General features: G+C 39.7%; 1 protein-coding gene across 3 annotated transcripts in view; it reads right to left on the bottom strand.

Annotated features, from left to right (window-relative positions):
- Positions 1–6,386: 6,386 nt before the first annotated feature.
- siae (sialic acid acetylesterase) overlaps positions 6,387–14,760 on the bottom strand; it is a 19,919-nt gene continuing 11,545 nt past the window's right edge. Inside the window, exons 1-10 of one of the 3 annotated variants that reach the window (XM_005720669.1) lie at positions 12,136–12,319; positions 11,693–11,854; positions 11,275–11,429; positions 10,939–11,077; positions 10,510–10,678; positions 10,293–10,375; positions 10,081–10,214; positions 9,741–9,895; positions 8,058–8,244; positions 6,387–6,830 (exon numbers count right to left, since the gene is read on the bottom strand). In XM_005720669.1, the coding sequence (XP_005720726.1) occupies positions 6,567–6,830; positions 8,058–8,244; positions 9,741–9,895; positions 10,081–10,214; positions 10,293–10,375; positions 10,510–10,678; positions 10,939–11,077; positions 11,275–11,429; positions 11,693–11,854; positions 12,136–12,190 (1,503 nt within the window). In that variant the 5' untranslated portion in view covers positions 12,191–12,319 and the 3' untranslated portion in view covers positions 6,387–6,566. Of the gene's footprint in view, positions 6,831–8,057; positions 8,245–9,740; positions 9,896–10,080; positions 10,215–10,292; positions 10,376–10,509; positions 10,679–10,938; positions 11,078–11,274; positions 11,453–11,692; positions 11,890–12,135; positions 12,320–14,760 lie in introns of those variants that run through there. The other 2 variants (XM_005720670.1, XM_005720671.2) reach the window with 2 other exon arrangements.

Genomic DNA, 14,760 nt, shown 5'->3' with positions numbered 1-14,760 from the left:
CAAAAACATTCAGCTTTGATATTAATGAGTTTTTTGGGTTCATTGAGAACATGGTTGTTGTTCAATAATAAAATTATTCCTCAAAAATACAACTTGCCTGATAATTCTGCACTCCCTGTATTTGCTATGCTTTTCCATGTATGGGATACATATTGCCCAGGTATTTAACTGGTACATTACAGTTAAGTTTTTTTTGTCCAGTTTATGCTCGCATTTAGCAAAACATGTTTCTGTATTTTGTTCTTGTTTTCAGGAGAAGTGTTGGATTTGAACGCAACACATCAGACATTTATTTGTGCAGACTTTTAGTCAAAATGACTTGTCTTGTAAATTTCAATTCACAGTGTGTTAAAATAAACATTTGCCATCCTTTTCTACATTCACACAGTGCAGTAATTATCTGCAAATTATACATTAAAAAAAAGCAATTATCCAGAAAACCTTGAAGTAGATATAATCATTTTGTTCCTAGATGCACACATACTTTATTTTCTTCATGGGGACATCTGAATTGGACTCCAAGCTAGCTAAAACAAATCTGTTACATAGCAGTGTTAGTCTAATAGCATTACTTTACATTCCAGTGGGATGAGACACTTAATGATGGGACACTTACCGTAAGTGAATAAATGAATGTGACTGTCTGGCTGTGACAGCGGTAAAAAGGAAGTTAAATGCAGTCAAGGTACATATATTATCCAGATAGCACTAACTGAGACTATTGCTTAGGGATTCAGAGTCCACCCTGTGACATTTATTTATTACTAGCACAAATGCACAGAGATTTCCAGGCTCTGAAGTGTTTTGCAATGTGTTTCTCATTCAAATTGCTAAACTTGCAATTAGTGGAAATGCTAACTCACACCTATATCGCTGCCAGTCCTACCTCAAAGACCTTTTTGGAGCACGTGACAGAGGCTGCCTGAACATACTGAATACTTAAGTGGTAGCAGTTTCTTTGGTGCTCATCCTTTCCGATGATGGGCATCATAAACCTCGGATTTGGGACACAGAGTCAGTCTATAGGCTACGTCCTACTCATCTTGGGGATGGATCGTGAAAAAAAAAATACAGTGTGAGACTAAAATTTTTTAATGTTTTTGAAAGAGTGCCATGCTAAGATCACAAGAACAAGTCAACACATCAAACAGTAACCAAAAGCAGAGTTCAGAGGAAAATGGAAAATCCCTGTTTAGCTTTTTGTCAAAGAAAAAAATTTCCTTAGATGTTAAAGTCATGCCAGAGACATACCGTGTCCTGGCAGCATATCAGGCCACAACAATGACCCACTGAATGCTTGAGCAGGAGCTTCTTAAAAGTAATCAAGTCAAACTGTGTGTCGTACTTGTAGTAAATAGCGCACACCTTCTTCCCCACACTTTTCAAGTGTAGAGTTGGTTTCACATGCAGACACATCTAGATCATGGTGTTGTATTTTAGTGATTTCAGTTATTATTTTACCTGGCCAGTATAAGACAATATGCGTGCTTATTGAATGTGCAATAGAGTGCAAAATTGTGTTTGCTATCATCTGTAAAGCCAGGATGTTAGTCTCTAATGCATAAACACAGTGTGCTCTTATTTGGAGGTGAGGCAAAATATGCATACACTGCAAAATGGAAAAGTCTGCTCATCCCTCTTCCAGTTGTATTTTCCTTAATAAGCATGTCTACATTTTAGACTTTGTACTTTTAAATATTAAAATGTATGAGATGATGATTATGAGGCGTCTTATTAGTCGAATTACTCATGATGCAGATGAAGATTTTCTCACAGGAATACTTGAAGACCAGAATCTACAGCTCAACGTGAAATCAGTGTTGCTCTATGGTACAGAATATTGGAAGATGACAAAAGCTGCCACCAATAAGATGCAGAACTTCATCAACAGCTGCCCAAGCAAAATTTTGGAGACCTTTTGGCCAAAGATCTGTAATCACGACCTGTGGGGGAAAAGCAAAGCAAGTACCTATACAGATAGAAGATGCATTAGACATACACTGAGGAAACCGGGCAACAAGATCACCAGACAAGCCCTGACATGGAGCCCACAAGTGAGGAGAAGAAAAAGAGGTAGGCTAAAGAAAACATGGTGAAGGGACCTCTGAAAAGATATCGAACAGGATACTTGGCACCAGATTGAGAAAATTGCTCCAGGCTGAGTGTGGGACAGGCAGTATTTGAACAGGAAGTAAAACTTCAAATTGATTTCAGTTTTTCAGACAGTGCTGTGGATGTTTAGACCAACCCTATGGCGACACTGAAAGTGCAATGTATGTTTAGTGTGTGTGCAGAGCAGGTGAGCAAAGCAGAATGCGTCTTACTAATGAGCTACAGACAAACAAACATGCTTAACTTGTCTTTTGGCCCCACCGCAGCATCATGAAACTTTTAGTTTTCATTTATTTAGCATCTACAAACTACATTACTAAGAAATCGCAAGCTGCAACTGGTAAAAATGTAAGTGTTCAATGTTTGTGAACACATCATGGAAGGAGGGGCTGGAGCCAGCTACTATAGGTCCAGAGACAGGGTCCACCCTGGACTGGTCACCAGTCTGTTTTAGGATTAACACAAAGAGACAAACCAATACACGAACTGCGATCAAGTAAAATTACCAAATCAATGCGATACAAATTTTTACCCAAATGCAATTGATTGATTCAAAACTTTACAATCACTGCCTGAATGCCCTCACAGCAGTTACATAATAGAAGCTCTAAAGCAAAAGTGAGGTATCACCATACCTGCTGCTGTCAGGTCCACTTAGTTTGACTTCTGTTTCCAATCAGTAGAGATGTCAACAACGTGCTGTACTTACCGTTTGTCACAGTGAATGGTGAGATTTGCTTCATTTGTTTCATTAATCCTGACAAGGAGACGGTAACCTGTGCAGCCTCAGGGCCATATCCTCACAGCACAGCTCTCTCTGGAGACTTCTACAACACCATGTGGTCTCCATAGTGAACAAAATGAAAGAAATTATATTTGACCCTAAAGGTATATGGATACATGACCCAGTGGTGTTTAAGGCTGTACAACAGAGCAGGTTAGCTCATATAGGTATTTGGGCATCTATATAGATACATGTTTTAAATGGGAAGTTTATGTTGATTTTTATGTTAGAAATTAACAAACAGACTTCATTTTCAATGCAGCACTGAAAGGTTTGCTATTTGGGATGGCAGTCCGGCTTGACTCACTTGCAGTAAAAACAAAATCTAACATCTTTCCTAAATTATAGGAAAGAGTATCAGTCTCTCCAGTCAAAATATGAAATAAATGTGATTCATCACATTTATAAAATTGCCAGTGATCCATCCCATATATTTTTCCAGAGTATGAGCTACTATCCTCAGGGAAATACAGGAAGGTAATGACCAGGGGTCTCAAACTTAAATGAGCTGTGGGCCACTGCTGGCACTGTCATCTCATTGGAGGGCCTCTTTAGTGTTTAAGTAGTACAAAAAGCAAACAAACAAACAAGAAAACACCCTCAAATATTTCCGAAAATGAAGTGTTTTGTTTTTTTAAATTTCAATTTACCCTGGGGCAGACCCAGGACACGCTGGAGAGATTATGTCTCTCGGCTGGCCTGGGAACACCTTGGTGTTCCCCTGAATAAGCTGGAAGAGGTGGCTGGGGAGAGGGAGGTCTGGGCTTCTCTGCTTAGGCTGCTGCCCCCGCAACCCGGCCCCGGATAAAGTGGAAGAAGATGGATAAATTTCAATTATTGTGTAACAAGACAAAACTGCAATTGTGAACGCAATTTTTTTTTCTCACTGAACTGAAGCGTTTCATTGAACTACCAAATAAACAAGTTGTTACTCTCTTTCTGGCTGCTATGATTTTGTTTATATTTGACAAAATAAAAATGCAGACATAAGTGTACACATTAGTTTTTGACTGCTAGTGAAAATTGTTTTCACAAACAACTCTCTCACTGAACTAACACAGCCAATCCCTCAACATGTTTGTACTCTCTGCTCATATTAAATCATTTTTTGCTTTTTAAAGAACTTAATTTAACACTGCACTCAGCAACAAACAAATCCTCCCTAACAGAAAAAGTAACTTCAAGGGCCAAATCGCATTATATTTCCTCACGTCAATATACGGGCTGCAAGTAGGGGTGACGTGGGCCGCTAGTGGCCCCCGGACCACGAGTTTGAGACCCCTGGTTTAGAGGAAGCAGCTCCAAAACTAACTGCTATAAACTCTCATTCCCTCTCATTTCTTACATATACAAATAAGGATTTAGTGCCACATCAGCATGTACTTTAATGTATCAAACAAATGTGTATTAACCAATTAATTAACTTATTTATTTTTCTGACTAAACAGCTTTTCCAGGTTTTCATCAAAGACTTAGAAAACTTGTCCTGTAGTTTTTTAGTTAAATCTGGAACTATTGCTGAACTATAAACTATAACTCAGTAAAACATCTCTGCCTAAGTAAGCCATTATTTGTCAGTGAAGGCTGATATTAGATGATATTATAAATGGTTAAGCTGGGGAACATTAAAGCAGACTTTTTCTCTAAATCTCATGATGCATTTTTTTTCAGTAATGTTAAAGAGCAAAACAAAATACAAGAAAATGAGGTCACTACTTTACATCAATAGACTAAATTTTTAGGGAATAATTATTCAGACAATGAAATGGTCATAATCTGGGGGAAGATCCGTCTTTTGCTGTCTCTGATCTGTTTCTCAAGATTTTTTCTTCAGTTTCTGTCTCCTGAATTTGTCCCTGTCAGGTTACAGCTGAATTATTATAAAATTATACACTTTAAATTAAAATTTTATTTTATTCAGTGATGATGACAGAATTAACCGGGATGAAATCACTTTTCCATCCTTCCTGATTCATGTAAATTATGGCCTAATCAGCTGTTCTGAAACAGGAAACGATGCTTTATTCGTTAATGTAAAACTCAAACATGACATAAGGATTCAGTGGGAAAGCATAAATGATAACAAAAAAGAGTGCAATGTTTATTTTTGATTTTATAACGATTGATACATTTTCATTAATGCTTGTAACAAAAATAAACAACAAAAAACTACAGTAGTCAGGAAAATTTGACTGAATCACCTAAAAATCATCACAGTGATTGCTGCTCTGCAAGGACGGCACAGAACATTAGTTAAGAACTTCACAAACAAAGAAAGAAATATACAAATACAGCAATGAGAACATGATTCTTCACCCCCCCCTCCCAAATTTTTTTTAAAGAATCCCACTTAAATTAAAATTTTTGTGCAGTTTTATTTTGAGTGACTCATTTTCTCAAATTCCAACAAAGGTAAACACGGAAGCCTGATTGCACATTAACACCAGAGCTCTAAGAAAAACAAAACTATAAAGCACTTTTTATTTTTTTTTTAGAAACCCAATCACTCCAGCATGTCTGCCACACCACAATCAGATACCATCGGTTATTACACCACTACAGCGAGTGATCACGAAACCAAACAAGCTGCTAGATAAGGTTTTGCAAACATCCTCCTCAGATACACAGAACGGTGTGTTGCTGTGAGGTGAATCCTTATGAATGCCACAGTAATTAACATCTATAGACTAAAACAACAGCATGAAAAATGAAAGCAGATGCAACATTAATTATCCAACAGCTTACCAGCCAGGTGCTTATTTACCAAAGGAGTTTACCTGTTTGGCTTCAGCAAAGACAAATGAACACACTGTGTTCTGTTGGCATGTTATTTAAAACTGAATGTCAGTAATAACCAAGATAGCTGATGGTTATAGGCAGGAGAATAGGAAAGCTGTTGGTTGGGGCATAAAGTAATGGAAGAACTGTGAAATGTCCATGTCCGTTACATGATGAGGCCACCATTAATGTCCAATCATTGCAAACTGCTTTAAAGATCTGTGTCAGTACATAAAACTGAAATTACCACAATGTAAAACTTCAGCAGCAGCTGTACGTCTCACAGTTGGGCTTTTTTCTTAATCCAAACAGTGAGACATACTGTAGAACTTGTATTTTGTTTTTAATTCAAGTTTCGTAGGCTTGCATATCACATTCCAGCTCCACTGTTAAGTGATGCAGTTGTCAAATTGAATGACAACCTTGTTGGAGCAGCTTTGAAAGGGTGTCTAATAACAAGGCTGTGAAATATACAGCTCATTGGCTCATTTGGAAATGAAGAGAGTGATCACTGATTATTGCTTAATGTTTCCTTAGTTTGACAATGAAAGTACAATTCAGTTTCAAACCATTCTGTTGCTGATACATTGTAATGTACTGTGAAACCTATAAAGGTTTTTTTTATTTTTTATTAGTTCTATATGTGTCTGATCAATGAAATACAACTATTTTTAAAGTAAAAGGTCATATTCAAAGTAATAAAGAAATGGTATGGAGATTTTTATTATTTTATTCATCAAATTTCATGAAGACAAAGTGTTTTCACCAAATGGAATTACAAAATGAACAGACAAGCTGCTCTGAGCCTATTAGAAACCCTGGAGAGGTCGCCAATCAACACCCAGTTATCCCAACTGACCGTACAGACAAATGTCTTGTCACAGTTTCAGGGTTAGTAGCTTTTCCAAACACCTCCTTTCCATGAAGAGCGATTGATGATGAAAGGAGGTGCTGGTAAAATCCAACTGGCGCTGTAGACGGGACAGGCTTTAAACTCACAGGGCCAGTCTCTCCAAGCGTATCGAACAGCAGCGACTTCAGACGACTGACACACAGCAGCTGACACCTGGATGGTGGTCAGATTCCACCCCACTATAGGAGTTTGAAGCCAAAGGGACTTAGGCCCACATGGAGCCCAAATATCCGAGCAACAGACCTTGATTAAAAAGACAAGAGAACAACAAGTGACTTTGACTTAGAAGTCATCACAGCAAGTATTGACTACAGCTAAATATTCTTTAAGTGCATGATTATAAGAGTACAACTACAATAGTAAATAATCTAAGAAGTAACTTAACCAGGCTGTGCAGACTATTCTACAATGTTTCTCATTGATATGCACACACAACCTACACACCAGTAGGGACAGTGTTGGAATGCAGGGTGCAACGGTCCAACGAGTCTACATGTGCTTTGTGGATTTGGAGAAAGCGTCCCTCAGAGGATCCTGTTTGAAAGGGTTCAGGAGTATGGGGTATCTGACCCACTGCTATGAGCCATTCAGTTCGGTGGCTCTTGGACTTCACCCAGTTTGTTGGTTTTGAATTTGTTGGCTTCAAAAGGCGTAAGCTTTATAGGGTGGCAGCCTCCAAACTGGACTGGAACCTCCAAGTCTGAGACCATGGTTCTCAGCAAAAAAAGGGATGGTGTTCTCACTCCAGATCAGGTGCTTTGTTGTAATTAAGTTAGGATGAGTTGCTGCCCCAAGTAGAGTAGTCTAAGTATCCTGGGGTCTGGTTAACAATTGAAGGGAGAGGGGAGCTGGAAAATGACAAACAGATTGGTACAGCTTCTGCATTGATGGGTGTACCAATCTGTTGTGGTGAACCAAGAGCTGAGTATAAAAGCAAAGTTTCTGATTTACCAGCTGATCTACATTCCTACACTCACTTATGGCGACAAGCTCCAAGTAATGACTGAAAGAATAAGATCGCAGATACACGTGGCAAAAATAAGTGAAGTGTGGCTGGGCTTAGTTTGAGAGACAGTTCAGTCATTCAGAAAGCACTCAAAGAAAAGCCATGACTCCTCCACATCACATTGAGCCAGTTGAGGTGGTGGCATCTGATTAGAACGCTGCCTGGGCGAGGTGTTATGGATATATTCCACCAGGCAGATATCCTGGGGTAGGCCCAGGACACGCTGGGCATATCCTGGGGTGGGAAGGCAATGGTGTTCCCCCAGATGAGGTGGAGGTGGTGGCTTGAGGCCAACTGTTTAGGTTGTTTTCCCCATGACTTGGCCCCAGATAAGCAGAACAAAATGGATGGACGGATGGATATCTTGCTGTAGGACACTTTTGAAAGGGGTCTAGGGATACAAATGTCAACCCTAAAGTTTTAGGATTTGCGCTAACTCAAGCTTACATCCCTGCCACCCTTACCTCAAAGATGTCTTTGGATGATGTGACAGAGACTGCCTGGTCATAGGTAATGTTGACGTACATCTGAGTGGATGCAATTTCTTTGGGGAAAGGTCCGAGGAAGGGCACGTTCTCTTCCTCATACGCCACAGCCCTAGCACCCAGTGTCAGTCTATAGGCTACATCCTGCTTGTCTCTGGGATGGATCCTGAAACGGAAAAACCACATCAGTATTTTATAAACAATCCGATTGTCATATAAACTAGAATCCAATATTTGTACTCTCAATACTTTGTATCTGTTTAGAGTTAGCTTTACACTAGCCGTACCACTGAAAAATAATCAACGCCATCATCAAATACATAATTCTTTCCCTCATAAGTGATTATGATGACATTAGATAAATTCAGTAATCTGCACTGGATTGTACGTTTCTTAAATGGAGTTTTAAGCATCACTCATCTCTTTCCCACCAATGCAGAACCAATTCTGCCACTGTAAGTGAAAAACAGCCTGCATGTTAATTCCAGTACCTAATCTAGAACTGATACTACTAGGTTAGACACCTACCTTATAGACAAGAGGTAAAATTGGCATGTTCCTCTCATCAGGTAAGGGTCAAGTACCACTTACCAACTCCATCCTCTTTTCCATAAATTGCCACTTTTGGCTCCAAAGATTGCAACATTTACAGCTAGCCTTGACTTTGGTATTTTCACCATCCATAAACAATCAGTGACATCAGAGGGGTATGTTCCTTTTTTTTTTTTTTAACCTAGTCTATTTTCATCCCCAAATGTGACAGGTGTGCCTCGGCTTGTAGAGTGGATAGACCAATGGCTATTTATAGTTTTGAGGTTTAATCCCCACCTTCTCCTGTCCACATGTAGAAGAGTCCTTCGCCAAGACACCAAAACCCACTTGGCATCTGACGAGAGGAGAGCTCCTTGTGGCTCTTGAATGTTGGGTAGAATGCTAAAAATATTAGCTAAAAAGAGTTGTACAGTCTGTCCATCTTAAGACAGTACAATGTGACTGACATACCTTTGAGAAAAATTTGCCTATTAAAGGCAATCTGACTTATTGCCGGCTACGCAGACCAAGCTCTTCCAACTGTTGTATAAGGATTGATTTGATTATATGTCCAATTCTTATTAATATCTGACTCTCTTCCACAGTGTCTCTTTTTTCCTGTCCACCTCCCCTTACCCCCAATGACAGTGTCCCTTCCTGAGCCTGGTTCTGCTGGTGGTTTCTTCCATTTAAACGGGAGTTTTTGCTTTCCACTGTCGCCAAGAGCTTTGTCATAGCAGATCATCTGATTGGTGGGGTTTTCTATACATTATTGTCTTTACCTTACAATACAAAGTGCTTTGAGGCAACTGCTTTTGTGATTTTGCGCTATATAAATAAGACTGAATTTAAATAAACTTGTGTGTTTGGAAACAAGGGTTTTTCCACAGAGTACTAATGTTTAGCTTGAGAATATGCAAAAAATGTATAACTTTTATGTAAACTGCCTTTTCTGGATTTTTGGTTGATATTCTGTCTCTCTACATAAAAATGAAGCTACCAAAAAAAAATTGGAGACTTAATTTCTTTGTAAGTGAACAAACCAAATAATTCTGCATGGGATCCAGTAATTATTTCCCCCACTGCACACACTAGATATAACAAAAATTCTATGCTTTCACTTGTTCTTACGTGCCATACGGCGAAGTTGCATCTGGTAAATCCAAAGCCACAGCCATGAAGGTTTTCTTCATCCTGAGGTTAGGAACAAAACCAAAGTCTGCTGTTTGGTGCCAGCGGATGTTTGGAAAGCCATCATCTTTGGAGGTCTTTATGTAAGTGGACAGCTGCACATGTAGAGGAATCACTCATCACCATTGCAACACAATAAACAATGTTATAAATCGGCCTATGTTACACTTATACTGAAAAGAGAAGCCCTTGTGTTGTTGGATGCTACAGTAATGGTGCACCTACACCAAAAATGTTTCAAGTTTACTCTCTGTTAGTGTTAAACCAATGCCTAACAGACCTGGACAAACCCAAAGGGGAAGTCAGGAGCTGTTTGCCCCCCTGAGCCCTGATGAAATGCCATCCTCCAGTCATCAATCATAGCCGGGAAGGAACAGTTGTACTTGTCCTGGTTATACTCTGCATTGGCCTCACCTGAAAATGTGATAAACCCCAGACGTTTATGTGAGTCACTGAATACTCCAAACCTACCTGTGATATAAGGAGTCTTACCTTGGTACCAGAGGGCCCCTTTGATGGTCATATTGAGCAATGGGTGGATCATTGAATTCCACAAAATAGAATTTTTTTTAGGTCTGAGATCACGACATGGAGAAAACATGCACAGTGCAGTTAGTACAGACCATGTTTGATGGGTATTAAACACACAGAAACAACTGCTGTCTTAACTTCAGTCAGACAGCTGGAGAATGTGTCTTTATGTCCTTACCCGTCTACAACTGGCACTTCTTGACACTGTTTCAGGGCTCTTGAAGATGACCACACTTCGACCGGTGTGCCACCCCAACAGGACTCCACCAGTCCTATGGGGTACTTCAAGGTGTCATACATGTAACGTCCAAAGAGCCAGCACACAGCAGAAAACTCTTCCACCACACCTGGAAACACAGCTGTTCATTAATCAACCAGTATAACGCAAGCTAAGAGCGGTATATATGCATCATGGTTGATATTTATTTGACCTGAGACCATATTCTAATGTCATATGTTGAAACCACAATAAAACCATAGCTTGAATTTAGGGAGAGATGCAAAGTACTATATGAATGTTCAATGATCCAAAACAAAACCTTTAAGTATAAACACATTTTCCAATATCTCAATAAATACTTAAAATGAAAATAAAATCTTATCTTACTGGCAGTGGGCACAGACCAGGGAATCTCTACTTCTATCAGATCCATTAACTCGATGCCACTTGTGTTCAACGCTACCATAAAAGGCCTGACATAAGGATACTTAGCAACAACAGACAGCTCCTCTGTTGCATTGAAAATCTGGTGAAGAGTGAGTAAACAAAATAGATATGCTTTAACAAATGATTAAATACATTTTAAGAAGAAACTGCTTTTTGCCTTATATGTTTGATGGCTCTTTTGTAATTGAGCAAAGATGCAGAGGGTTTTGGCATGTCCCAGCTGACACCAGGTATAAGGCAAAACCTGAATGTCAGCACAGAGACAGACAACCTTACCTGAGTCATGTTAAAGCACATGTTGCTCTGCCCTCCACACATCCAAATGTCTCCAAACAGCACATCTGTAAGAGTAGCTGAATCGTTCTGAACTTTTGCTGTCACATTATATGGACCACCAGCAGCAACAGGGTCAAGGGTCACTTGCCAAATGCCTTTAAGAAAAAGAAACAAAAACCTTTTAGCTATGTGTGTAACATTGTAGCATTTATGAAACATGATCAAGACAAATTCAGAGACTGAATCTGAGGCACAACATGCTGTTACTGCTACTAGGTCGGCGACTACATTTACATAACAGAAGCCCTAAAAAAAAGTGAGGTACCCGCTATATCTGCTGCTGCCAGGTTCACTTAGTTTGAATTCAGTACAGATGTCAGGATAAATCCCGTCTTTGACAACAACGTGCTGTACTTACCGTTTGTCACAATGACCAGTGAGGCTTGCCGTTTAAATAAACCTAACAAGGAGACGGTAACCTGTGCACCCTCGGGGCCATATCCCCACAGCACAGCTCTCTCTGGAGACTTCTGCAGCACCATGTGGTCTCCATAGTAGGAGGCAAAACGCAGCTTCCCATCTACACACACCAACAAGTTTTATTGTTTTATTACACTGAAAAAAAAAACAAGCAAGATTAATGCTGCCTATGTCAGCCCAGGACACTTGCAAAAGATAGTGTTCGTCTCAGCAATTTCACTTCCTGGTTATTTAAAGTTTCAAGGAATCATAAAACTTGTGCAGATGAATAAAAAACACAACATAAAAAATTGAGTCCGGTTAGATTTACATTAAGTAGGTCAAGGCTTGCTGGAAACTCGAAAACTGCCACAATATGCAGCGTAAAGATAATGCACTCACCACAAGTGTGAAGAGAAGCTAAAAGTGCAAAAACAACACAAAGTGTAGCAGCCATGATCACACGATCACATGATTAACAGAAAGCTGTAGGGAAAAGTCACGCGCTTGTTGGCGAAAGTCCATGTAACTTGTCACTTGCGTTTCGGGACTCGGTATTTGTGCATCGATGTCGTGACGTCATCCAGCAGCTGACGCGCAAATCTCGTGATCCTTCAAAATAAAAGCCAAAAAAAATCAACCGCGTTTTTAGTAATTCCGAAACGTCCGGAGCTCTATTCCACGAAACATTTTGTCCAAATTTGATAAACAATTATGATGATAAATAATTCACATTATTTAATCTCTTCTTGTGTTTTGTTGTTGTTGTTGTTGTTGGTGTTTTTTTTTTTTTTTACATTTATCGGATACTAAGACATCCATCACAGCTGATTTAAATGGATAAATTACCTTCTCAACATGTCTTGAAGTTCTCCAGAGGCCTGGTAATGAACTAATCGTGTGATTCAGGTGTGTTGACCCAGGCTGAGATCTAAAACCTGCAAGGACACCAGCCCTTGTGGACTGGGATTGGGGACCCCTGCTCTAAGAGACAACACCAGATATATGACTCTGAAAATTTTTTCATCTAGTAGAACTCTTTCAAACACACTTGTGTCCCTTTGGAGTCATAAATTGAACATAAATTTACAGAAACCATTAATGTCTCCTCTGATTTAAAATAAATAAAACACTACTAGGAGTAACTGTGACAACCACAATGGGTATAATATGTCTTTTTTCCTTTAAGCATTAGATTTAGTGCAATCTGCAGTAAATTAGTTGCTGCAAACTTTAGTATAAACATTTACATTATGCATTTAAATAATTTCCTCTTGACAGGGAAATTTTCATCATGCTAGACTAAAATCAGAATCAGAATACTTTATTGATCCCTGGGGGAAATTATTTTTTTGTTACAGTGCTCCATTATAAACCAACATAAACCAACATTAACAAGACAGACAATACGCTAACTAAGAATAGTACAATATATATATATATATACATAAGTCACTCATTAATAAATAGCTGGAAAAGAAACGTGTAGTTGTAGCAGTAACCAGTGTGTTAAGTGGATGCGTTGTACAGGGAGATGGCCACAGGCAGGAAAGATTTCCTGTGTCGTTCAGTGGTGCAGTCTCTCACTGAACGTGCTCCTGTGACTGACCAGCATGCCATGGAGTGGGTAAAAATACCCCTATTTACAAAATCACTCACAAAACCTTCATATTTTAATATGGAAGCATAGCGTGCGGGCTACTGCCATATTGCTTTGTTACCGCAACAGTAGAGGCCGCTGTGAAATTCAATATCAAATTCAAATATCACACATTTGACCTGACAAGCACTCTTTGTCTGTTCCCTCACCCAGGACCTATTTGCCATGGGAGACCCTATCAGGAGGCAAAAGCCCCCCGGACAACATAGCCTCTGCGATCCCTGGGACACACAAGCTCCACCACCATGACCATTAAATAACCAGGAAGTGAAACTGCTGAGAATAACAATCACTTTTGCAAGAGTGTCCTGGGCAAACATAAGCAACATTAACATATGTTTTTCAGTGTAACAAAACAGTAAAACTTGTTGGTGTGTGTAGCTGGGAACTTGGACTTTGCCTCCTACTGTGGAGACCACATGGTGCTGCAGAGAGAGCTGTGCTGTGGGGATATCGAGGGTGCACAGGTTACCATCTCTTTGTCAGGATTATAAAAACAGCAAGCCTCACTGGTCATTGTGACAAATGGTAAGTACAGCACGTTGTTGTCAAAGACGGGATTTATCCTGACATCTGTACTGAATTCAAACTAAGTGAACCTGGCAGCAGCAGATCTAGCGGGTACCTCACTTTTTTTAGGGCTTCTGTTATGTAAATGTAGTCGCCGACCTAGTAGCAGTAACAGCATGTTGTGCCTCAGATTCAGTCTCTGAATTTGTCTTGATCATGTTTCATAAATGCTACAATGTTACACACATAGCTAAAAGGTTTTTGTGTACTGGTACGGTCTATTTTCTATAGTTCACGTGTCATGACTCTTTTTAAAGGCATTTGATGAGTGACCCTTGACCCCATTGCTGCCAATGGTCCATACAGTGTGACAGCAAAAGTTCAAAACAGTAGAGCTACTTTTACAGATGTGCTGTTTGGAGACATCTGGCTGTGTGGAAGGCAGAGCAACATGTGCTTTAAGGTGAGTCAGGTACGGTAAGCCAAGTGAACAACACACCATATCGATAAAGGTTTATTTTAGGCAAGCAGCATCGTGATGCAGTGGTCGATGCTGTCGCCTCAGTGGAGGTGCTAGCCCTTTCTGTGTGTCATTTGTATTTGCTCTCTGTGCCAGTTTGGGTTTCCTCTCAGTGCTTTGCTTTCTTTCCACAGTAAAGACATTCTTGTTAGGTTGACCGGTCATTCTACATTGGTCATAAGTGTGGGTGTGGGAGTGCATGGTTGTCTGTTCTCTGTGCTGGCATTCGGGTTGTGCCTCTTACCTGCTGTCCGCTTCCTCTTTGCCAAAGTGCAAAACCAAAATATTTCATGCTTAAAAGGTATTTATTCATGTGATGAAACATATTTATTTATTA

Source organism: Pundamilia nyererei, unplaced genomic scaffold (assembly GCF_000239375.1).
Source record: "Pundamilia nyererei isolate P.nyererei 1_Seehausen unplaced genomic scaffold, PunNye1.0 scaffold00003, whole genome shotgun sequence".
NCBI classification, from domain to species: Eukaryota; Metazoa; Chordata; class Actinopteri; order Cichliformes; family Cichlidae; genus Pundamilia; species Pundamilia nyererei.
The sequence above is the reverse complement of the archived record's forward strand: the minus strand, read 5'-3'. Positions and strand labels throughout refer to the sequence as shown.